The sequence below is a fragment of the Leguminivora glycinivorella genome, chromosome 1 (genome assembly GCF_023078275.1).
Source record: "Leguminivora glycinivorella isolate SPB_JAAS2020 chromosome 1, LegGlyc_1.1, whole genome shotgun sequence".
NCBI classification, from domain to species: domain Eukaryota; kingdom Metazoa; phylum Arthropoda; class Insecta; order Lepidoptera; family Tortricidae; genus Leguminivora; species Leguminivora glycinivorella.
Genome location: NC_062971.1, coordinates 32598053 through 32623687, shown reverse-complemented (window position 1 = coordinate 32623687; position 25635 = coordinate 32598053). Strand labels below are relative to the sequence as shown.

General features: G+C 37.4%; 1 protein-coding gene across 1 annotated transcript in view; it reads right to left on the bottom strand.

Moving 5' to 3' along the window:
- The window catches only part of LOC125229732 (cadherin-related tumor suppressor), a 202811-nt gene that overhangs the window by 8968 nt on the left and 168208 nt on the right, over positions 1 to 25635 (bottom strand). The window contains exons 2-7 of the mRNA XM_048134690.1: positions 9527 to 9835; positions 8978 to 9211; positions 3202 to 3403; positions 2075 to 2262; positions 628 to 1050; positions 20 to 521 (exon numbers count right to left, since the gene is read on the bottom strand). Of these exons, the coding sequence (XP_047990647.1) occupies positions 20 to 521; positions 628 to 1050; positions 2075 to 2262; positions 3202 to 3403; positions 8978 to 9211; positions 9527 to 9835 (1858 nt within the window). The remainder of the gene's footprint in view (positions 1 to 19; positions 522 to 627; positions 1051 to 2074; positions 2263 to 3201; positions 3404 to 8977; positions 9212 to 9526; positions 9836 to 25635) is intronic.

Sequence of the window (25635 nt, the reverse complement as noted above, 5' to 3'; positions counted from 1 at the left end):
ATTTAAAAATATTATTTACCTGTATCCATAGCTACAAGTGATAGAGTGTATTCATCTTGGACTTCTCGATCAAGTGTTCTTAATAAGGATATGTGTCCACTCGATGCATTGATTTTGAACAAGTCAGCATCACCTTCTTTTATAAAATAGCGTACTTGATTATTGAATGGCGGAGAGTCGGCGTCGTAAGCATGAATGGTTATAACATAGCCACCATTAGGAGGTATTACATTTTCCATTACGTACGCTAAGTACGGTGAATCTAAGAACGTGGGTGGGTTATCGTTAATGTCTTGAATAGAGATAGATAGCTGAGCCGTATCAAATTTAACATCGTCTTCCGCACAATCTTCGGCCCTTATGGTTAGAATGTAACGAGCTTTTCTCTCAAAATTAAGGTTTTTAGCAACCCTTACAATTCCTGTATCTTCACTAACACTAAAATCACGGTTTTCGTCTCCAGAAGCTATAGAGTATCTAACTCTTCCATTTGCATCTTCATCTATATCAGTAGCCGAAACCTGAAAATATGAATAAACATTTTAGTACAATCCACATAGTTTTGTTAGAAGATATTAATTATCTTACAATTTTTATATACCTATTATACGTTTTTTTAATACATACCTGTAAGACACTTGCTCCGATGCTAGCGTTTTCGGGCACAGATGCACTGTACTGTTTTGGATCAAATACCGGACTGTTATCATTTTCATCCAAAATTTTAACTTCTATCAGAGTTTTTGATAATTTCGGAGGATCACCTCTATCTTTAGCTGTCACAGAAAGTATATAACTAGATTTTAGTTCTCTGTCTAGTTTGCCTGTGGCTCTCAGTATTCCGTCAACATTTCCTAAGGAAAAGTAGCCATTAACTTCGTGGTTCGGTGCCATAAAATACTCAACATATCCGTTTCTTCCCTCATCTTTGTCCACAGCCTTGACTGTCATCACGACAGTGTTGAGAGGAATATTCTCGGAAACGGTTATTACATTTGGTGAAACGAACTCTGGAGCCATATCATTGACGTCTTTTAATTGTATAGTGACCTGAAAAAGAATAACAAAAACTATTAATCTCGATACTTAAGAAACTCCGTATTACCTATACAAAATTGGGTTTATTTAATAATTATAAAAAAAAAGTTTATATCAACAAAGTAGTTAAGTACCTATGTACCTAGGCACAGCTGCTTATTCAGTATAATCAGTGGCATATTGTGTTTTTTAACAATAGCACTCTGTACAATACGAGCTAATGCATGTAAGTTTTAATATATTATATACTAGCTTTTGCCCGCGGCTTCGTTCGCGTTAGAAAGAGACAAATAGTAACCTATGTCAATCTTCATCCTTTCAACTATATCCACTTAAAAAATCACGTCAATTCGTCGCTCCATTTTGCAGTGAAAGACGGACAAACAAACAGACACACACACTTTCCCATTTATAATATTAGTATGGATTTTATGTAAATTCATACTGTGAAGCTTGCTATCACATAATTATGCTCAAGCATTAAAATAATTCAAAGAAAAAAACTTTCATATTTTCATTTAATTTTCACAAGAAAAAGTCTTGTTCCCATAAACCACAGGGGCTTGTTAAGTTAGGGATAGTATTCGGAGAGGTGATAGCTTGTTAGAGGAGTGCCACTAAAAATAACACGTGTCCGCTAAAGCAAATATTGCCACGGCTACATTTGAACAGGCCGAATGATCAAGAGTAAACTCAAGTTTTTTCACAGCTGAACTGTGTGCACAATGTATGTGAGATCTGGAGTAGTAATGATGTGAGAAGAATGTTAACATATTTGCAAACTCAAACAATGTATTTTATTATGTTTGTGACATTACTATTCATTTAAACACAGTAGATATAATTACCATCATTCCAAATTAAGTATTGAAATAGCAATAGAGAAACAGAAGAAAGATAATAAGAACCGATGTCTAGAGAACAGTATTGACAATAGTAGTACAGCTGTATGTATAATGTACATTATACCATTCGGAGCGATCAAGCAGTCCTGCGAGTTGTTTTTAATACATAACCTTATTGATAATAGCAGTACCTGAACGGTAGAGGACAGTTGCGGCTCTGGTGCTCGCGCTGAGTCCCTCGCAGTCACAATGAGGTTGTAAACAGGCAGCGTCTCTCGATCCAGGAGGCGTGCGGTGTACATCGTCCCGTTTGGGGCGATGAAGAAATCCTGCGCGTCGTCACCTGATGTGATGTTGTACGTCAACTTGCCGTTTAGCCCTGGAAATTGTACAAATCGATCTTTACTTCGTGCTAGGATAAACGGAATGCATATAAAATTGCTGTAACTCATAAAGTACACTCAGACTTCTACAATTGTTATATATTTTTATATTAAAGGAAAAATTGGAAAAATTTACGCTGTTTAGAATCGTTAGCAGACGTTTCTGCTTGTTAAAAATTAAATTGTTATATACTCAACTACAGTAAGTTAGGTATCTATACTCATTTTCAACATCGCTCTAAGTATAGCTGTATCTATTTTTAGCACTTATATAGATCGTTTATATGTAAATTATCTGTTATCATGTCTATGCATATCCTAATTTTACTTACTTTAAATTTTCCGACTTAGATTAGCATGAAAGTATAAAATAACCATTTAGATCCATAAATTGTAACTACGATAGTATATTATCTGATAAATTAATATCGTTTAGCAGAGTATGCTTGAGCATGTTGAGAGAAGTCATTAAAATGTATATTTTCTTAAATATTTTATAAGGTCCCTCCTCATTCCGTATAAACTTTAGTAATATCCTTAACACGAATTTGTCATAAATCTAGACATTCTAGACCCGTAGCACATAGTAATAATGGAGTAGCCCATAGAAACGTCCTCAGACGACAGGATCGTCGTCGTTGAGGTCCACCTTGTTGGTCCACTGTCACTGACGTCATGATGCCCTAACTACAAACCACCACAGCTTTGCAAAGATAACCTACAACATACTTGACATGTCTCAACATGCCCGAATCTAAATCCGTAGCGCGAATAGTAACAACCGAAGTGCCGACTGGGACGTCTTCAGGAATCTCATTGGATAAGCTCATAGGGTCAAAGACAGGTGTGTTGTCGTTGAGATCCACTACGTTGATGTACACCGTCACGGTCTCTAGCTACAGTCCACTACAGCTTTGCAAAGATAACCAACATACCTGAATCTGAATCAGTAGCACTGATAGTAACAACCGAAGTGCCGACAGGGACGTCTTCAGGAATCTCATTAGAGAAGCTCATAGGGTCAAAGACAGGTGCGTTGTCGTTGAGATCCACCACATTGATGTACACCGTCACGGTGCCTGAGAGCGAAGGCCGACCGTTGTCCACGGCCTGGGTTACTAGGATGTAGTGCTGTGTCTGGAAAAGGAAAATTGAAGCTTTAGTAAAGGTGGTGAAGGTAAAAAGGCAGTGTTAAAAATCCTGCGCAAACCCTTGGGGCCTTCTTGCCTGCCCTGCCTTGCAACATTCAGTAAATTTTGCGAAGGTCTTCCTTACAGCAAAAATGAGTTTCCTACGTCTGGATGTTATTGGTAAGTTGCAATTCTCTATCAATTGTTGTGTGTGACGTGTTACGCAGATGTAGTAGTATTCTCATCCATACTTCTTTTTAAAACAATTTACGTATGCTGCGTATTTCTAAATGGTTGAAATGTTTTAATTATGAATAATGAAGCACAAGTTACAGAAGCCGGTGATGTCAAAAAATGAAAGCCTCAATAAATATAAGGCCTTTTATGTTTGAAATGCTAAACTAATTTAATTTTATAATTTAGTTGACATCTTGGTGGTGGTGGTTTTACTTTAAGTACTTTAGGGTCAAAATGTTTTAAAGCATGTCTATAAATTCGACTCGGTACTACTCGGTGCCAAGGTTGAAGATGGTATTAGGCTTCAACAAAAATACGGTATTACTGCAAAATCCAATTATGTAGTTCAGTATTATACCTATCGTAAAAAATAACGTCAAAAAGTCGTACCGTTTAGTTGTGTTTTGGCACTAACCGGCATATCACCAAATAAGTCGACAATTAAAAGTATTTAAAAGCGTAATTTGTATCAAAAACCACACAGCAATAAAGCACTTCAGTAACATCTCACGGACGTCGCCGGCATTCAGATTTCCACTGTTTGCTTTTTCAACATCTCATTTTAGCTGTGAATAATTTTGTACAAGCAACTTTGTGCTATGAAAAATAAAGTGCATTTCGAACTGCAGGAAAATAAAGATATGAGTTCGAGAAAGTAACGTCGATTTTTCATTATTGTAGGACACCGAAACCTCCCAGCTATGACAAGCTCCTTCATTCTCGGATCGCGAGCCGCTGGCCGTTTAAAAAACGGTCCGTGCTCGCGGAATCCGGCTCGCGAATGTTTTGCAGACGGCTGCTTTGTCTGACATTGTTTGAGCCTTAATTTCGATGGCGGGTCGAGCGGGCAAATGCCGAATATGATGCGCGACGGGAAAAAACTGTGCCTGGATGAAATTAGCAGCTCTCTAGCGGGGTACGCGGAATTGGCGGGCGGTCGACAGAACGAGTGTACCCCGAATTGTTTTTATTAATTAGCGAGCTTGGCCGACTTGATGAGGCTGCGGCGACGGCTCGGCCGCGACTTGCGCCCTTGCAGCCCCGGACCGGACGCCCAGCGCCGAGAAAGGCCAACTGACGAAACGTGGAGATAAATTTAACAAACAATGGAACCAGTTTTTTAGTGTTTCAATAGTAACTATTAAAATATTCTAGAAGTATCCTTTTTGTTTAAAGTCGGGTTTGTAAGTGAGGCTGACGGCCGGATAACTTATTTTGCGATACGTTTCAAGGCATCTGCGTTTCAATAGGTGATTATATCTAATTAAAAACAAAAGTCTCTTTACGATAGCTGGATAATGGGGAGAGATTCTTTGGTGGCAACTTATTGTATTTGGTATACGTTGTAGAGTTCCTATTGATATGGGGTCTTATTAGTGTTGTAGGGGTTATATTCTAAATAACCCGTTACATTAGAAAGTGTCTACCCAATTCGAACGTACCTACATTTGATGCAGAATAATAGTTAATTCATTAATATTGTATATTACTATACTATATCAAGTTGTAAGTGCTTGACAGAATAAAAACATCGATAATCCTTTCGATAAGTAGCCTTACATAAGGTGATTAATTACCCCTAACAATAATCTCTTAAATCTTGAATAATCATGTAAGAAATTATGTGAACTATTAAAATATGGTTCGTTTTATTATTATTGTCCATTTATTTTGAGCATCTGACATTTGTATAAAACATTAATGTTATACACATCAATTCAAGCCTATTTTCCCTAAACTGGGTAGACAGAGCACATGAAACTACTCAAAATTCAGTGCCACGTCAATAATTAATGACATAATTTTAATAATTAATGACATATTATAATGTAAGTTATCGATGAACTAAATATCGGTCACTTCGTTCGTGCTAGAAAAATATCTAGGTATATATATTACATACCGCATCTGCATCAATATATGAGGGCAACTGAGAACAAAATGCATTATAATATAAGTGAATTACGTTACGTTCGGTTAGGTTACGATACAGCTTTGCGACACGAATATGAAAATAGAATATTAGCGCGATGGCATGTAACTACTATATTAAACAATAAGTGCAGTTAAAACAATGACTTTAAGTGATCTGAATGTAATCATCATAAAATATGCAGTCTTATAAATATCAATATAAAATGCGACGTGGATGTCGTTGGGACTTACAACAGGTCCAGGAGCGGCAGCCTGTCCGGTTAGTGTCATACAATACTAAGCTTTACAGTTCTGAAGGTAAACGTCAAAATCGTGTACAGTAAACCTATTTTATACATGGTGAATTAAAACCCGCTCGAAGGCACGGACGTCCTTCGTCTCCGAATTGCCTACGCGCAGGGGTTTACGTCGTGCAATATATTTTTTATAAACTTTTATTACTTTTATACCCAAAAGGCATACGGCAAATAGCTTGGGTAGTGCTTTACGAGGTAATAGGAACATGAAGTACTTTTATTTTTGCTTGAGTATAAATATACTCATTTAAAATTAGTCCGTACTTACACTGGTTTATTAAAATTATATTTTGTCATTCACTGGGAAAAATATGGTTGAAAAGTGGCAGTATGAACAGTGATTACTTGCCTGGAAGAACCAGCAACATCAAACACATTAATTATTTTATAATTTTTAAGTGCTCAAATTCTTAAATACTTTAGAGAATTAGCTTGATCTAAATCTATAACATCCCAGCTCACATGTTCCATTTATATTGAGTAATGGACAAGTGCATAAGAACTGATCAGAAGCAAATGCGACAGGCTTTTGTCCAACATATCTGTGCTACTTATACACGTCCAATAGAAGTTGTCGGTCAACGCCCTCTTGTAGATCTATGCTCAGATAATTCTTTGGACCGCAATAAGCCTCGAGCGGAGGCTAAATCGGACATGTGTACTTTAAAAATAAAATTAAACATAGTGTCTACTAGTATTCTTAGTAGAGTTTGAGTGCAATATAAACAAAAGACATAGGTTACGCTTTGTTTTAACTAAAAATAGAAGAGGTTTTACTTAGAAATCTACTAACCTGTATATGTGAAACTTCTGTACATTCCGAGATTCTCAGTAAACTTGTAGTATATAATAAAACAAATTGAAAGCTATTAGTACAACACTAAAGTACCTGATTGGAAAATAGGCTTTATTCTCACCGTTACTATTTTATGACCCTTCCCTACTCTCTTCCTTATCTCCCTTTTGACACTTAAACTTTTAATTGCCAACAATATCCCTTGAGGTGGCTTTGGGCGATTGAAGCACTGATGGCTTAGGCGACTATGGGATATGGGTTAAATTGTGGTGTAGGCGAGAGGCTGGCAACCTTTCACTGCAATGCCACACAACCCCTTATTTGCCAAGAGTGGCCCTGAAGCTTTAGTGGTTTCATGTGCTCTGCCTACCCCTTTACGGGATACAGGCGTGATTGTATGTATGTATGTATGTCTTAGAGCGGTATTTAAGAGCGCGCGACTTTTAAGAAGTTGCAGGTTCTAAACCGGTACCGAAACGTACGTAAGATTTTTCAGACCTTGTGTACGAAATGTTCGATACTCGCCAGTCACTTTCCGGTGACGAAAAACATCGCGAGGAAACTGGACTAATCCCAGTAGGGCTTAGTTTAGTGTCTGAGTTAAAAGGAGAGGAGGAAGTCGCTTTTATAGAAACAAGTGCCTATATCAAATTAATAATAAATAAATAAATATTGGGATCACCTAACACAGATCAACTTAGCCCCAAACTAAGCAAAGCTTGTACTATATGGGTGCTAAGCGTACATACCTAAATAGATAAATACATACTTAGATACATAGAAAACATCCATGACTCAGGTACAAATATCTGTGCTCATCACACAAATAAATGCCCTTACCGGGATTCGAACCCAGGACCGCAGCTTAGCAGGCAGGGTCACTACCGACTGAGCCAGACCAGTCGTCAAATACCTCTATAGAGAGTGCTTCTCTCGGAAAAGTGTACAATAACATTCATAAGGAAATGCATAAGGAAATTCCGTTGTAATTACTAATTTGCTGCATTAAAAATATTTCAGAATCAAAAATTTAAACGACAATTAATGCACTGCACTTAACTACTCATCTAGTAGTATTACTTCTACAAACTCTCAGCTCAAAAAGTTTGCGTTTTATCACTCTTAGATTAACTTCATGATTTAAATGCCTGTATTGATTTCCGCCGAAATGAGATAAATCGGAAATGTCAAAAGATCCACCAAATATATGCCTCTAAGGATATGTAGGTACCGAAGGCATGAAGTTGGAGCTATGGTCAGACATTGTCCTTACCGAGTCCCTAGATTGCTCTCCGTCGAGGGCCTAACGATCGTAAAGCATGGCGGCCCAGCGACTCTCCCGACGTATACTTATCACCCCTGTTCACGATTTTCCGGGTTATTTATCAATCAGACTTGACCGCACTTTAAGTGTTTTACGTTCCCTAAAGTGGACAATTTATTGATACCGCTTATGATTTAATTCGGTGCCAGTTAAATGTAGACAAGCTTTATTTTCATTGTTAATTACTGACGCATTCCGGGCTAAAGTGTTGTGTTAATTACAAGCTATATCAGTAGTGGCGAGATATAAATAGTGTGTAGGTACTGCGGGCATGCGATACGGTTATTTATTGGCAACAAATAATCGAAAGCGGGAGCGGAATCAATCAGGCCACTGGACGCATGTAAGGGCGAGTTCTCTTGTACTCATTTGCAAATATACCAATAAAAATCCTTCGCAAAATGTCAAGGTCCTTGAAGTCCTCAAGCGGTATTTCGCCTGAGTGCGAATACTTTGCATGATAATCACTTCATTTATTATAAAGTGTGTTTAATTGAACATTTGGTCTGTCTTTACGGTCGCTGCACCTTTTACGATGCCCTTTATCTTACTTCTTTTATTAATTGAAAATAAACATGACTACTCAATTGTCTGGTTGGATCTTGTTTAAATTTGCTAATTATTTGTTTATTTTATATTTAAATCAGCTCGTTCGATTAGTGGATAACATTCGGGATGCATTTCATTAATTGATGTATTTTAGATGGAGATGATTTTTCTTTGCGATTCGTAATTCAAGTTTTTGTGAAAAGGGACCATAAACTACGGCGTATATTAAAGCCCCGAACCGGGAGGATCGGTCCATATTTTACTCAATGCCAAACCTAGCCGTCAATTACCTCTTCTTCATAGTCCGCAGTAAGCGTGAACACGCCAGTCTGCGGATTGAGCGAGAACACGTCATTGGCCCCGTCGCTGACGAGTGATGAATATGTAGGTGAGCTGAACAACAGTTGAGCATCACGGTTTAAGACCACCGTGTCACATAGGTACCTCTTCATAGTCCAGTCTAGCAGTAAGCGTGAATACGCCAGTCTGCGGATTGAGCGAGAACACGTCGTTGGCCCAGTCGCTGATGAGCGTGTAGGTGAGCTGGGCGTTGGGCCCCGCGTCCAGGTCGAAGGCCGCCACCGTGCCCACGATGGAGCCTCGGGCGGCGTTCTCCGGGATGTCGAACGAGTACGCGCTCTCTTTGAACACGGGCGGGTTGTCGTTGGAGTCCGTCACCTTAACAAATACAAAGTTCATTAAACATCGTTCCAAGTTCGGTATGAAATGCAGTGCTCGGAATGTTTTTAGATTTTGGCCCATGATTAATAATTATATACCCATTACTCTAATTTTATGTGATTTGTGACTAACTGACATCTAAAAGTTCATGATTATTTTCCCTTGTCTTATTTTTTTACATATTTTAGTACGTAGCTAAACTAATATCTTAGAAATAGTAGAGACAAGTTTCTTGAGGAAAAATTTATAAATTCGCCAATGAAGTGAGTATCAAAATAAAATTATAAAACGACTTTGTCTCAAAAAACTTACCTGGACAACTACAGTGACATCAGTAAACTGCACTCCATCGTCAGCTCTGATCACGACCTGGTATTCCGAGATCGTCTCCCTATCCAACGGGTCCTTCAGCGTCAGAACGCCCGAGTTGGGGTCCAACGTGAAGGGAGTCTGCTCCTCCGAGCGGATGGCATACGTGATAGTCCCGATGGTGTCTGGGTCTTCCGCGATGATCGTAGCCACTGGCTGCCCCGGCGCTAAATCTTCCGATGCGAAGTACGCCGGCGGAATGTTTTTGAACACCGGGGGACTGTCATTTTTATCCAAAATCACGACCTCGACCTGAAATAAAAAATAAAGTATCGTGAATAGATTGAATAATAAACCCTTGTCAAGTTGGACATTTTAGGTAGGTATACTAAATGCCAACTTGTGGGAATCAGATTTAGTAGTTGGAGGTGGTAAAAAATAATGAAATACATATTTTATGAATGGAATTGTTTTATATACAATAATTGTACACGTTCGAATGCTGATCCTTTAGGCAGACATCATTGATAATTAATATTATAAACGATAAACAGGCGCATTTGAACTAAGCTCAAATACTATATAATCGACTCCCTTCTAAAGTTAAACAAAGTGAAATCGTAATAAAGCATTTAAACATGTCTGGACTGCCACAAAACCGTCGCAGAAGAAGGCTGGTGATGTTTTATTCATAAGATTGGCACAAAATCGGCCAATTTAACACAATATAAGAACACAAACCAAATTAATAATTCTAAAAATGCAGCCAGCGAGCGGCTGTCTCGACAAATGTGTGACTCCTCCGACGGATGGAATAATAAACACGATGTGGTCGTTCGGGGACGTGAAACTGTTCGGACAGGGGGACGGTCCGGCGGGACTCAGTACGCTCCGCTCCGACCAGTCGGGGTAAAAACATCGAAACCATGGTAATGTTGCACTTCCACGAGAATATACACGTTAATGTCAACGCCACAAGGTGTTCGTTCAGCAAGTCTCGAGTCATGAATTTCCTCTGTGCGAACCAACAAAGTTGCAACAGTGCATCTAGTGGGTAACAAAAAAAAACAACACTAACTATGCAAAATTTTACAACCATCAATTCGCACTTTTTGCTCAATAAAACCTTTACATGTGTTTATGACTCTCTTGAAAGCCTAGTCATCGTCATAACTAGTTAGACCGAATTCATAAAGCATTGTTTTGTTATTCTATAATCGAAACCCGATGTTCACTGGATTAATGTATCATACTCAGGGATCTTCGGAACCTGCCTAAATTATTGTTGCCTTTTTGTTGCTCGTGCGTACCTTGTCCGAGCCTGAGATGAATTGCATAATTTAATGATTTCGGGTGTCGTTAAAGAACTGAATTGAAAGAAAATCAAGAAGAAATTGAGCAGGAGCGCTCTTGGCTTTCCTATCTGTGGTCCTATGCATTCATCAATATGATTAATGAACTTGTTTCTCTTACGATATTTTTTGTTTCTGTTTTTTTTTCGTACATCATTTCTTTTGTTGTAATACAGCGGTTTTTTATGTAAGAAGTTTGCAAAGAACTGTGATTTCATCATCTGGAATATAACACTTTTGACATTTGATTTGTACGGCTTATCAGTTTTAGAAAATTAAAAAAACGGTACTTAAACATGCCAACAATCTTTACACCAAATCATAACTTACTAGATAAAGCCATCTTCATATTCTTAGGTACACAAAAAATAGTGAGTTGATTTTATTGATCCGTCCATAGGTAACGGTCGTTGTTTAATTCTCATTGCCTGCGATGCATCAGAGAGATAAGATTAATAAAGTCAAAAGCGAGCTTTACAAACGCAGCCGGTGGACGTTTACAAAAAGCCATTCGGAACAAACTCGACAAGTCAACAAAAGAACAGTGGAGTAAAAGACCAAGACGCTAGCATTTCGTCATCTGTGAGTAGGCCGGTGCTTTGGAGTCGAAGAATTCGGGCACAATGATCGGGGCCGTCACAGATAAGAGCGCGATTGTAAGAGTTCCGTGCCCTCGGAGGACGCGCGCCGCATTTGTTATGATGACTCAATCTTTTCATTGTAGGCTACACTCGAACGACTCATCGATAGGTACCTACGGGAATGCTCTTGACGCCTACGTAACGTAACAGAAGCAGCAATTAACGCTGATTGTCCGATCCCACATCTTTACAAAATAAATTGAAATGTGTTAATAAATTTGTTGTTCGGAGAAAGCATGAGAAACTGTTGGAACTATTGTGGTGATTTTATTGATATTTCTTTTTATTAGCGTTTTGATGGAGAAATTAAACTTATGGGCTTTATTGGTAGTTTAAACTTTATAAAATAAGAAACGCCCGGCGTGGTGGCATATAATGCGGTGCGAGCTGAACGCTTAATATTAAACAAAAAAGATTTATCATGAACAAAAAGCGTCCGTATAGGTCGTGGTATGCTAGAGGACCCCCTGGCGCTCATGTTTGAAGTAATCGATTAAGGGAAGAGAAATGACAGAACGTCGGCTTAGAGGGATCATCGATTAGTCAAGTTTCGATAATTGATTATGCTCCGCTACTAGATTAATAAGAACTCATGAGCGTTTTCATGTAGTGCACCATTCATATGATTAATTTAACGATCCATTAGGATCAAAGCAACAACAACCACGTTTAGGTACCTGAGCGTATTAGATCTACGTATATAAACATTTTCAAATTCGCTGTTTTATCATCGTACATCGACCCTGTCTCGTAACCAAAAAAAACTTTCCTCCCATGTTCGTTTGTAAATTCTTTTTGGAAGTAATTTTAGGAACATCAATCATTAAAATCGTTTACTCCGGAAATTTCACCGGCTCTCCTTTAGAGCCACATGTCTGCTCCATTTCTTGAATGCAATTTAAATTACACCTTGTGATAGAAAGACTTGCGATATGGAACATTGAAGGTAAGTCAAGATTAATTACTGCCACTTCTAATAATGCTCGACCATACTATTTTGGATATAAGGTAACGGACCCAATCATGGACAGTTTAAGATAAAATTTTGCCTATTTTTCATATTTCACTGATACATGTAAAAATTCTACCGCTAAGTGTGATAAAACTTGAATGTCCTAACCTTCTTTTACATTTCAAGCGTATTGCAGAATAGATATTGCTATTGGTTTCCTCATAGTTAACAAATTAAAAAGAGGTGTTTCTTCTCCAATCATGGACGGCAGTTCTTCAGTAATGGATCCCCCATTATGGACATTGAAATAAGTTTAAAATTTTACTTTTAAAGCCAACTGATACTCAATGAGTCAATTTTATATAGCCCAAATAAAATTAATTTGGGTTAGTTTAACATAGGATTGTTTCTTGTAAAATTTGGTTTCGTAAATTGTTCCTTGTCCATCATAGCAGTTTTCCGGGTCCAGTTATGGACACTCGCAAAATCACATTATTTCTTTATATTTTTGGAGTAACAACCAAGTGTGTTTTATACCTTATCTCATGGTTAATGCAGTAAGTAAAACTCATTCAACTTATATAGCTCTATGACTCTTGTTTCTGGTACAATACCGTCAGTTTATAGAAACAAATTTTAGATACTTATTTTTATGGATTTGGGTTTTTTTGTCCATAATGGCATCACCGTCCATTATAGGGTATTTTACATTATGGTATTGTTATGTCAATATTTTATTACCCATAAGGTCTATAATAGTACATTACGATACAAGTGCGTAAAAAAGGAAGTTCAAAACACTCGGAGATAAATTCAAATACGACCGAATTCGAATCGACGCGAGTTACGAATTTCCTTTTCGCACGTGTATCGTACGACGTTTTTCAGTACAGATGGCCCTCCGAAGTTCCGACCTGACAAATAATGAACCACTTCTCGCACTAGTGCGTAAAAAAACACCATCTGTACTGAAAAATAATATTCTAGTTACAACTGCAAAACTACTGTTAGAATATTATTATTTTGCTTCTAACAAAGGAAAACTTACATATGCGTCCGTATACTCCGTATCAATCACTTAATTTTCACGTCGGAGAATATTCCGTACCTACCTTTTCGAGTTTACGTGAAAAATGCTTATAGTTTGTCATTCCCATCGGTTACTGTTCATAATAGCGCGTTCATAGTTACATTTAATTTTTCTGCACAAGGGAAAATGGTAGCAACCGTCAGGCCCGCTCTTTTTAGGTTCCGTAGTCAACTAGGAACCCTTATAGTTTCGCCATGTCTGTCTGTCCGTCCGCGGATAATCTCAGTAACCGTTAGCACTAGACAGCTGAAATTTGATACCAATATGTACATCAATTACGCCAACAAAGTGCAAAAAAAAAAATGAAAAAAAAAATAATGTTTTATTGGGGTACCCCCCCTACATGTAAAGTGGGAGCTGAAATTTTTTTGATTCCAACCCCAACGTGTGATATATTGTTAGATAGGTATTTAAAAATGAATAAGGGTTTACTAAGATCGTTTTTTGATAATATTAATATTTTCGGAAATAATCGCTCCTAAAGGAAAAAAAGTGCGTTCGCCCCCCTCTAACTTTTGAACCATATGTTTAAAAAATATGAAAAAAATCACAAAAGTAGAACTTTATAAAGGCTTTCTAGGAAAACTGTTTTGAACTTGATAGGTTCAGTAGTTTTTGAGAAAAATACGGAAAACTACGGAACCCTACACTGAGCGTGGCCCGACACGCTCTTGGCCGGTTTTTTAAACCATCCAAGCTTAACAATTAAATTAACAGGTTAATCAAAAAAATACAATATTAATTTTTCAAACAATCAATTTTCGAAAGCCTTGAGCTACGTGTGCAGCGCGCGGTACGCCAGAAGATTTGGCGACATCGTATGTTACAGCAACCGTTCTGGCGTACTTGTACCTTTACAAACTATATTTTGACTTTTGAACTCTTATACTTAAGAATAAAAAAAGTCAAAATCGGAAAAATTGGCCTGGATCGTACGACGGTGAACAATGATTTCCTCAGTTTTCTGGAGTCGATTGGTCGGTAACCCACGGTATGTATCGAGTGCCCCGCGCTGGCATAGCGCGCGGGACGCCGACGGATATGGTGGCATCGTTTAGGCCCGCTCTGTGTTTAGAGCGCTCGTGACTGCGCGCGGCCCGCTATACCCCCGGGACTCGTTACAAATTATGTTATGCCTAAAGATTAGTTGCCGAGCCGATAGCAAACGGGGAGATATTTGGATGCGCGGTTTTATCTGAGTATCGTTCAGTGGTGGAACTAATTTCATTATGTCAGACGGCTTAATATTCTTGGTGCTAATAGAGGGTATACTCTTCAAATTTGTTATGCTATTTTACTTATATCATGTCTCTGTCATTATAAGATAATTATTTTGAAACGGTTTCTAAATGGTAATCATTTTAATTGGGCACATAAGAGACTAGGTACCTATAGTTAATTTATGAACGAAAAATACATATTGTATGTTACGTGGGTATATTTTGGTTGAAACCTAAAAAGCACGTTTAAATGGAACTATTGCGCCTAACTGCCGTCTGTTCCCTCACTAATATGAACCGACGTAAGCTTTGCCTAAAGCGGGTCTGTTACGTCCCTTTCATACGAGAATTGGCGTTTGCTCCATAGACTATTTACTACAGACACCGCATGAACCGTTTAAGTGGACTTGTGGTCACTTCACCACACCTCTTACGCGCTGTTTTTCGTAAAAACGACACGGCGTAGGTACTTGGCCGTTCATTTACATTATGCAACAATTTATACAGTGGGAACCAGTAGTTAACCCTAGACTTTAATTTTAACTGATAATAAAATGTGTGGTGTATTCTGAAAGTCATCTTTATTTACCGATAGGTCACACAGTTATCTTTAGTTAATTTTTAGCTTTCAAATAACTACAGATGTAGTGCAAAAGGAATTTCCTTGGTATTTTGACGGAAACGAACATGTCATGCTATTTCAGTCAATCTCAGTACAAGATGTACTGACATTGTCTGAACAAATACGAAAAATACGAAGGAAAAGCTTTTCGCACACTGTAACTTGTATCTTACATCATTGCTGCCAGGTTTCAGCACAAAAGCCTCGGGAGTTGCTGTGATAGTAGGTGTCTTGCGACTCTTGCGCGGAAGATTGATCTTCCAAAGAGACACACTGTGAAGAATCCGCCAACGTGGTAAGTACATAACGGCGTCCCTGTGCTTAGAGTGCGAGTAACGACACCACTGGGGACCGATTTTTGAATTTGGAACGCACGAATTCGCCGTTAGTAAGTGTGGAAAACGACGAAATGCTATTTTTGAAAAAGGACGGCTAGTAATTTAAAATCTAGTGGTGATGACCACTTGTTTTCGATTTGGTAGCAGAATTTAAATCGTTAGTATTATTAAACGAAATTCACGATATCGAATGTAATGGTCGACATTCAAAAATTGGTTCCCTGTTCGGAAAATATCCAATATGTTTCATCTAATAAGTAAACGATCCGCGTCTCGCATTAGCATCGCAACGCCCACTCGGCTATCGCATCCCCGCAAATATATGTAAAATATGCACAAAGAACCCCGGATAAAGTGCAGCGATACTGCGACGCAATTTGCATCGCTCGGGGCCGGCGAATATTCGGCGATATCGCGCACCAACACAAAAACACTGACGGATTTTTCCACATTTAATTTATTAAGGTTAAGAATGACAGTGTGCAGTGGGTATAGAAACTGTTCCTTTAATCGTATATTTTCTAGCAATTTTGGTGCAGCATGATAGAAAATAAAAACTTTTTCTAGGTAAATGATCAATTAAGATTTAATACTACCTTTAACGCGACAATGCAATTCTTTTATACGTGGTAAACAACAACTTCGTCGACAGAAGTTTTGAATTCAGAAATAATAATGATATTATGAAAACTATTTTTCTGTGTAACAGTACTTATATTTCATGATATAATTACACTAATCCCCTATCGTATTCAATATAGTTTTCTAATTTTTCAGTCCACTAATGTTATGGTACTATAAGCGACCAGAACCGGAAGAGAACAACAATGTATGGAACCGGTCTAATTGTCGAACATAATTTGTATTATTATATTTTTAACGGAGCCCTTTTGTGTTAAGGTGTGTATTCACTTTAAACAACATTATGCAAATGTTTACAAAAGAATATTTTGGTTTACATAGTGAGGACGATTTCAGATAAGTCATCATCATTGGCCACAGCATCTTTAACAGATGATTTTGCAGCGTCTTTCACGAGGTATGTGCGCCGACAGAGATCGGAGGTACGGCGCATCTTTTCCTATGGCTGTAAAGTCCAATGGCTGGCAGCACGGCACTTCCGGCCACAGAGATCGCAAGTGAAATGCGAATCTGTTGATGGTTCCTGTGAATTCCGAAGTCTTTTCTGCCTCAGGGCATCAAGCCAGACTTCGTCATGCCTCTTCATGCCATCCTGCAAAAGATGACGCCAGTCCGCTCTATTGAGTGCTTCCGCTTCCCAGGTGCTTGGATCGATGATCGATGTTTCCGTGTTTCAAAAAACATGTGCGTTTCTGTTTCTGAAACTGTTTTCTAAAATACGTTTATAGTGAATAAACGGCTTTAGTTGTAACTAACCATCTGCCATCTGGAAATAACCAGAATGCTGGAAATTATAAACGTTGTCGGTCTTTTTTCATTGGTCTGTGGCGGTAAACTTGAATTTGCGGGAAACGTCACCCGTTTTGGGAATTCTCGGGGATGTAAATGATGGTACCGGGGATGGTAATGACCGGTGTGAGGTGATGAATGACCTGTTGGTAACGGTTTAGCCGTTTCGAGGTCGAATAGTGTAAATTGAAAAATGTTGTTGTCTGTACGGTAATATATTGTTGTCAGATTCTTGGGGCGAAACAGTATTTTTTAGAAAAAACCCGTACACATTCAAATGTAATGAAAATACGCCCCTAAGTACATTGATTTAAAAATTGCGAAAGTAACTTGTTAAAAATGTTGATATCATTTTTTTGCACAAAAATGGTCGTTATTTCAAGCATGTTTTATGGCTATTATATTTGCAAAAAAATAATAATGTAAGCCATCAACCATTGGATAATCATAAAAATCTAGTTGAAGGTGGTGGAAACCATAGTTGAGCTAGAGTATAATGATAAAAATATTGCCATTCCAACAAGTTACCACCTAAATTCCAAGCATATTTAATGTTCATGCGTGCCAGACATGTAGGGTACATACATAAAATACCTCAAATTAAATTTAAATATGTATTTATGCAAGCATTTGACATTAAGTGGCACAAAAAAGGTATCAAAGTGCTTTAACCAGAACGATCACTGGGAATTTGATCAATTTCTTAAACAATTTAAGGTTTGCGTGAATTGGAAAGTTGTTTACGTGCCGTATGATTTCGGTGCATATTTTATCCAGTCCCTTATTCTTGATGGGTGAAGCCTGAAAAAAAAAAGTAAGGAATATGGGTGTACCAGTGTAGCACGCAAGCCATATTATAGCGTCGAATAAGGTTAGTTATTGGAAGAGAATCGTGTGTGGTTGAAACCCAGCCACAGCGCTTCTAATCTTCTATCAAAGACATATGTAACTCCGTATAGATGGAAAAGGCTAAGAAAAAAACGTACCTCAAATCCCTAGAGAAAAAGGTACGGTGGCCTAGATGGCGTTACACCTTTGGGGAACGCGCTAATATTAATATTTGATATTTTAACACATATCAAGCTAACATTATTGGCCAAATTGTCAAAACTGAGGTTCAAAAGTTTTAAGCTTGTGTCGAGAGATGGCAGTCTATGCACTGTGATTACATATTTTACTTTGACAGTATCTCTCTATAACACTCGATCCTCTTTTAATAACTGTTGAGAATGCTGAGGTACGAAAGCTTTACCGATTGTGTCGTAAGTTTCTAATATCAAATCAAACGCTTAGGTATTGAGATGCCTTTGCACATAGCATAGTACTCTCACTTGATATTTTATATAAAAGATTGTCATCTCGGATAAACCTTTTCTATAAAATTCCCTTATGTATTAATTATTATGCTCCTACCTTATAATTATGAGAACCATTAGTCTCAATTAACCCCTCGTATGCAGCCTATCAATTTCGGTCATTGAAATAGTGACCTTGAAATTTAAAGCAATAGATTAAAATTCCCACGCACGGATCCGTGTCTAAGCATACGAGGGGTTAACTATCATTACCTAATTAGCTGCCCTGTCCGCTCGCAATATTTTTACCAGAAAATTCCATCTCCATACAAAATTTACAAATAAGGTTCCACCTACTGGTTTGCATAACAATTCGACTCGTATTCGCTTCTTTTGCATTTGAAAAACGCCGCAGTTATCGAATGGGTCGCACGCGAGCACAATTTCGCCTAAATTTGCAACCTCGGGCGCCCGAGCCTATTATTGCGTGATCGATACTATAATTTTATAATAGCAGACTTATTTTTATTTCACAATGGTGGTAAAGGAGAAGGTTCCTCATACCGAGCTGAATTGAATGGGATAACTTGATAAATCTTGCCGCTAACACATATCTGCGAAAACAATAGTACCTACAAATAAATCATTTCTCCTATTATCCGGAATTCCGGACCTGTTCTTCATATTATCCGGACCACGGTCCGTCATTTGGTCCCTGAACTAAAGGCTTAATTGTAGGCAGTGCTTTCTCGTAATGAATTATAGGTATATAAAAAGTAAATTAAAGTAAAATACTGATAGACTACTATATTGTTTACGCGTATTATGCAATTTCAATATTTTATTTTTCCCTCTCGAACAGTAATGAAGTATACTCGTAATTAATTAAAGTCGTTTTTATAGTGTAGTTACTACATTTATTATGAATATTATGATATGGTGCAAGTTTATTTTACAATTCCAATTATATTATCAATAAAATTGAGAACTTAGTGCTAGCGGTAAATATTAATAATTGAGTGGCACTCAATAATTGTATGTATATATCATAAATGACACGAATAACGAGTTTTTTTTTTTAATAAATAAATATTATAGGACACTCTTACACAGATCGACTGAGTCCTACGGTAAGCTCAAAAAGGCTTGTGTTACAGGTACTCAGAACAATATATATAGAATATAGATATATAATATACAAATACTTACATAGAAAACATCCATGACTCAGGAACAAATATCTGTGCGCATCACACAAATAAATGCCCTTACCGGGATTCGAACCCGGGATCGCGGCGTAGCAGGCAGGGTCACTACGGACTAGGCCAAACCGGTCGTCGAAATATTTATATGAAATGAAATGATTTATTTGCCATTAAATGTGGTATACAATGGTGTTAAATATATAATATTAGAGCTTTAAAAAGGAAAGAACATTTAGGCTTTAAAAAGCCATGCAAATTGTGATATTCTAAGTCTAAGTTTGTCATGAATATATATATATATATATATATATATATATATATATATATATATATATATATATATATGTATATAATTTGTTTACTAGATTAAGGGTTTAACGTTCTTTCTAATCAGGACCACGAGTTGTGTCAATCCTTGCTAAGCACCAAAATTTCCATACATTTTTAATTATTACTATTCTGTAACCATCACGAAAAATACCAATTTAATGTTATTTCATTATTACATTATTTAATTTAAAAATGCATAAGGATAAATAGAGTTCGTGATTCCGAGTATACTTAAATAAAGTACAAAAGTGTGAATACCTACACCATAAAAATAAGTCAAATTTATTCGGTCTGTCAGTTAAAAAACAAGTGACTTCTCATACAACATGTTACAATGTAACATATAAACGGCAGCATCGCGTGCCTTCGATGAGTTGAGAATACTTTCCTACATTAGCTATGCAAAACAGTGGGCCAATCAGTTAGGAGAATACTCCGAGAAACAGTTGGTGGGGCTAGTATGCTAAAGTGTGCCATTATGCATATTTATATAATCCTTTCGTAATCTGAGGGAGGTAGGTTAGGGATAGATGGCCACTGGCCAGTGTCTAAGCAAAAGTCGCTATTGTTTTTTTATTGTAGGAAAATAGTGCAACTCCTTTTATTTTAAATAAAAATTACATAAACCAGTTATCGTGAAAAAAAGAAAATCGAAATTTCGTTATCTGCCTTTCTATCGCTCTTGCGTATTCGAGCGAAAGAAGGCCTGGTGGTTTCGAATTTTAATGCAGTCGTCAACATGTCAAATAATCTTTAGGTCTTTTTTTCAGAGTTTAAACAAAGAAGGATGAAGTCAATAATGGAAATCTTAATAGAAGTTAAGTAAAACTATTCTCTAATCGACTTATATATATTATTTTCTGTTTTATCCTCAAACCCATAGCATACAACACAAGCGTACCTAACAACTTGACTACCTCACAAATAAAGTTCAAATTGAAGCTTAGTGCTGTGACCAGCAGGCCACGTTGCATATACTGAAGGTTTATAAGTAATATCAATTCTTTTCCTTCTCAATACGCTTCAAACTCAAAGTTCACGCAACGCCAAGATCACATGCTTTGCCCGGTTTCCCCGACTTTTAATATGAGTTCTATAATTTTCTCAATAAGTTTCAAACTGTCCTGGCAAACACACCACGTCACCCACCCTTCCCCGGACGCCCGAGGCTCGTGCGCTTTCCCAGAATGACAAAATTGCTCCATTCTTAAACTGAATTTTACGCAAAATTGATACTTCGTTTGTCGATATCAGATAAATGCGTAATAACTGTGCTTGGTATATTTTAGCACGCAAATTATAGTCATTGTAAGTTAGTTGGCCGTTGACATTTCAATATCCCGGTCAGTCGTAGTTAGAAATTGTTGGCATAAGCTATTTTTCTATGTGAATAATTGAAAATCTAGTAAACTTTGCCTTGTCAATATAATGAGTAATCATAGTCATATTATATTGACTATGATTATCAGACGTATAATATTTAACCTAGAATTAGCAATAATGATTAAGCTAAATATAGCTCCACCTACAGAGTAAACTGCGGAGTTAAGAGACCACCCCTTAGTAGCTTACTGTATATTACAAAAAGAATAAGAGAAAAGTGTTTGAACCTTTGTTGAGCGCAAGTTAAACACAAAACGAGACAAGGAAGAAAAATAAAGCAAAGATAACAACTGAAATGAATAGCGGAAACAATCTAACAGTTTGCCGTAAACAATATTCGCCTGACTGTTATTCTATTCCTCTCCTTTCTAACTTAACTATTTAGTGTAACGTGAGCTTTGTTTAGGAACAAATGTTACGAATGTAAGGGCCAGTGTTAGAATGGTTACGATTGGCTTTTGGTGTGTTTAACAAATGCTTGGCAAATAAATGAAGTACACGAACGAAAATCACGAGCGCTGAATTTTTCAACGTCGCGCGCGCATCGCGATCGGCTCCGGCGCAGCGGCGACCACAAAGCGCGGGCGATTAACGAACTGGGACCAAATAAACCATATCATTTTATTACGTAATGTTTATTCATTCATTTTAATGATAAACTTGGCTAAATTGTTCATAATTACTACTCTAATTAGCGGGCCCTTTTCTTGTACCGGTAGAGTTTTGGGGCAAGAATTTGTTTTAACAATGCATTCGCACCATACTCTTGTACACTATTATAATATTATTACAAGATAATTAAAATGTTAAGTAAGCTTAATTGCTCAAACATGCACTTACATATATGAGAGAATGATCGAGCTACCTCGAAAACCTCTGATTTTTTAGGGTTGTAGGAGTTTTTAAGACAATGTAGGCACGTAGACTATCTGGGCTTGAAAATAAATTTTACCACAGCATGTAGAAACATTAACTCCTTTGTTCAGATGATACAATCTCTCATAGGTAAGTCATAAATATTTTTCTATTGAAGCTACGCAACTTTGCCATGCAATTTAAAACAATGGACAGCCAATAAGCACTTACAATACAACACAACTAACTACAAATTACACGCGGCTCTATATCAAAATTTGTAGCCACGTCTCTCATCACCAGTCACAACAAAAATAGCAACAACAAAAGAATCAACACGCCAAATCGCAGGTGGTTCCGATTTATCGGTGCGCGATACGTCCGATAATAACCATGCAGCCAGGCCTTATAGCCAAGGGTTACAACCATTGACGTTCCGTGGCGAACGATACGCTACTCTGTTGCACCAATACAGAAGAGCGATAGAGAGAGAGAGAGAGAGAGAGAAATAAATAAGATGAGCGTCAAAGATTGTAGTGTTGGCTACGTGTCCAATTCTGTTCTGTCGCAACACCGATTTGGAGTGCCCGTCGGTCATCTAACGATGGAGCGATAATTAAGATCCGAGCATTATTTACGCCCGCAGCGTCCCGACTGAGTCGGTCACGACTTTTTCCTCGACCCGACCATTGTGCCCGTGTTTAGTTTGGCTAGCCGCTTTCCGCACGGCCGATTTACACGCTCACCTATAGATACGATTCGTCTGTCAGATAAAGATAAGTGTATTGAACCCGAGCCGACGTCTGATCATTTTTTAGGTCCATTCTTTGGATTCGTAGGCGCTTAATTATAAAGAATGAGTTAGACAGTAATTGGGCAGCGGCTAGATAAGTCCTGTTTGCATTTTTAATCGACATAAGTACATACGTTTAATTATAATTTATTAGAACGACGGTAAATACTAGCTACATACTTATTCATGTTTAAAGTTAAATGTAATGAATAAATTATCTACGAAATGTCCTCATTTTCCTACATATTCAAAATCGAATTTTATACACTAAATAAATACAGATACATTGTATTCTGGTAGGTGTAAATTATTCAAATTACACATATTGATTATTCTACAGCACAGGAATGTTAGACAAATCATCTCACGTAGTTATTTACATAGCTTTTCTAGATGTAAATAAAGTAGCAGGCAGAGTTTCGATCCACAGATATACGATTAAATAGAGCTCTTAAAATACACACAGTTTTTGAGTGAGAATAAATTTGTATGATAATTGAAGGATTTTTAAAAACATCTTACGAAATTAGGCATTGATATAACTACCAACATGATTAGAGGTTTTTAATGAGCTATTACCATACATCGGGGTTTTCGGAGCGGGAACGTTTGACATTAGCCAAAGAGTAGGTATTTACTTAAAAACAGATCGTACTCTAGCAGGTTTCTACCGAATGAATAATTGATTGAAAAATAAATAAAGATTAATCATACATATAGGTACATACATATTTTATAATGGCCATTCATTATCAACCTCTTCAGTCAAGTCTATTCATTTATAAGAAAATGCTTCATAGTTTATTCTGAAAATCGTGTCAACTATTAAATTTACAGCAGGTAATTAATTAAAGTTATTTTTATTGTTACCTTATAAGCAGAGATCGGATTTTTGTGCGTCATCTCATACTAAAAGTCATTAAAATGACGTAAGTCACTAAGAATGTCGCAAATCCGTCCGATCTCTGCTTATTAGTTATAAGACTTAAACGGAAATTAAAATAAAACTTTGTCACAGATTGTATACAACTCGCAGAGAGGTAGTTATTCATTAGGCATAATATGATATTTTCTTAGACTAACATATCTGTTTATCTCTACTCTTTCTCAAATCATTCCCCCTCCGAAAACCCCGATGTATGGCTATTACATAAAAATTTATTGGTTCGTATCTGTAAAATCTTCGCTGGTCTCAGGTCTTCGTATTGATGGTGAAAAATTTATTGGTTGGTTTTAATCAAATTGTGAAAAGACAAAGAAAAGTGGTACAGTGAATGTCGTTGGAGGCGGAATAACCGTAAGTTTTTAAAAAAGCTCTAAAAGCTGTCAGATTTGAATTTTAAATATTGCCATTTGTGAATAAGTGATTCGAAATATGATTTCAGTTATACATTCCAATGAATATTTTATTTGAAAAATATGCAAGTAGTATAAATGAATTATAGAATTATCAATGAACATTAAATAAAAATTGAATAAATTAATACTGATGATTTGCAATGCGTAATGTCAACTTGAATACAATATTGAATATTTTAATTAAAGAATATACAAATTGAAATGTCAACAGTTACATGATAATGAATTAGAATTAAAATGAATTATTATTATTAAATTTATAAAATTGAAAACTAATTTTTAAGTCTTTGACAAAAGTTCAGAAATCCGCCCTCAAGGTCTGTCAGCGTGCCATGGAGCGTAGTATACTCGGCGTGAAGTTGACCGATCGCCTCAGAAACACTGTACTACGCTCCAAAACACGGATAACTGACGTAGCTGAAACAGCCGCCAAGCTTAAGTGGGACTGGGCAGGGCACGTTTGTCGTATGCCGGATGACATGTGGGCTAAAGCGACAACCAATTGGGTCCCACCAAATCGAACCCGGGGTCGCGGAAAGCCTCGACGGCGTTGGCGAGATGACCTTGACGCTTTTGATGAGAACTGGTGGGAAACGGGTCAGGACCGGGATACGTGGAAAGCGAAGAGGGAGGCCTTTGCCCAGCAGTGGGACACTCTAGGCTCATATAAATAAATTTTTAATTACAAAAATGAATATCTTAACCTAACGAAGACAGGATCAAAAACCAGGGTGGTTTTTGAACGGTTTCGTAACATGCTCCCGCCTTGAAGTCTGTGACTTCAACTGTATGCCGAGGGGGAGGGTAGACGATGGTGCAGGCCGTGAGATACCGTCGCTGCCATGGATGCCTTCCAAGTTGTCCTGCAGATGAGTGCCACGAACTGGTGATGTCTTGAAGGCTGCAATCTGTGCATGTGAAACGAAATGTGTGGATCGCCCATCAGGAAGTGGAAAGGAACGAAAGGACTAAAATATGTTTGGGTGAAAATTGCCATAATTTGAAAAAGTACCCAGATATTTATATGAATGTGTTTAAATAGGTATGAATGTGTGAAAACGGTATAAATGAATTGCTGAACCCTCTAACGCGTCAAGCTCTCTTGATATGTTACCTATCAAGAGCTGTTTCGTTTCGTTGTTCAAAAGAGGCCCTGCATGTAAGAACGTAAGGCGGTAATATTTGTATATTACGATGAATACTTGGTGACGACGAACCATGGAACTGAGCAACTCTGAACTATCGC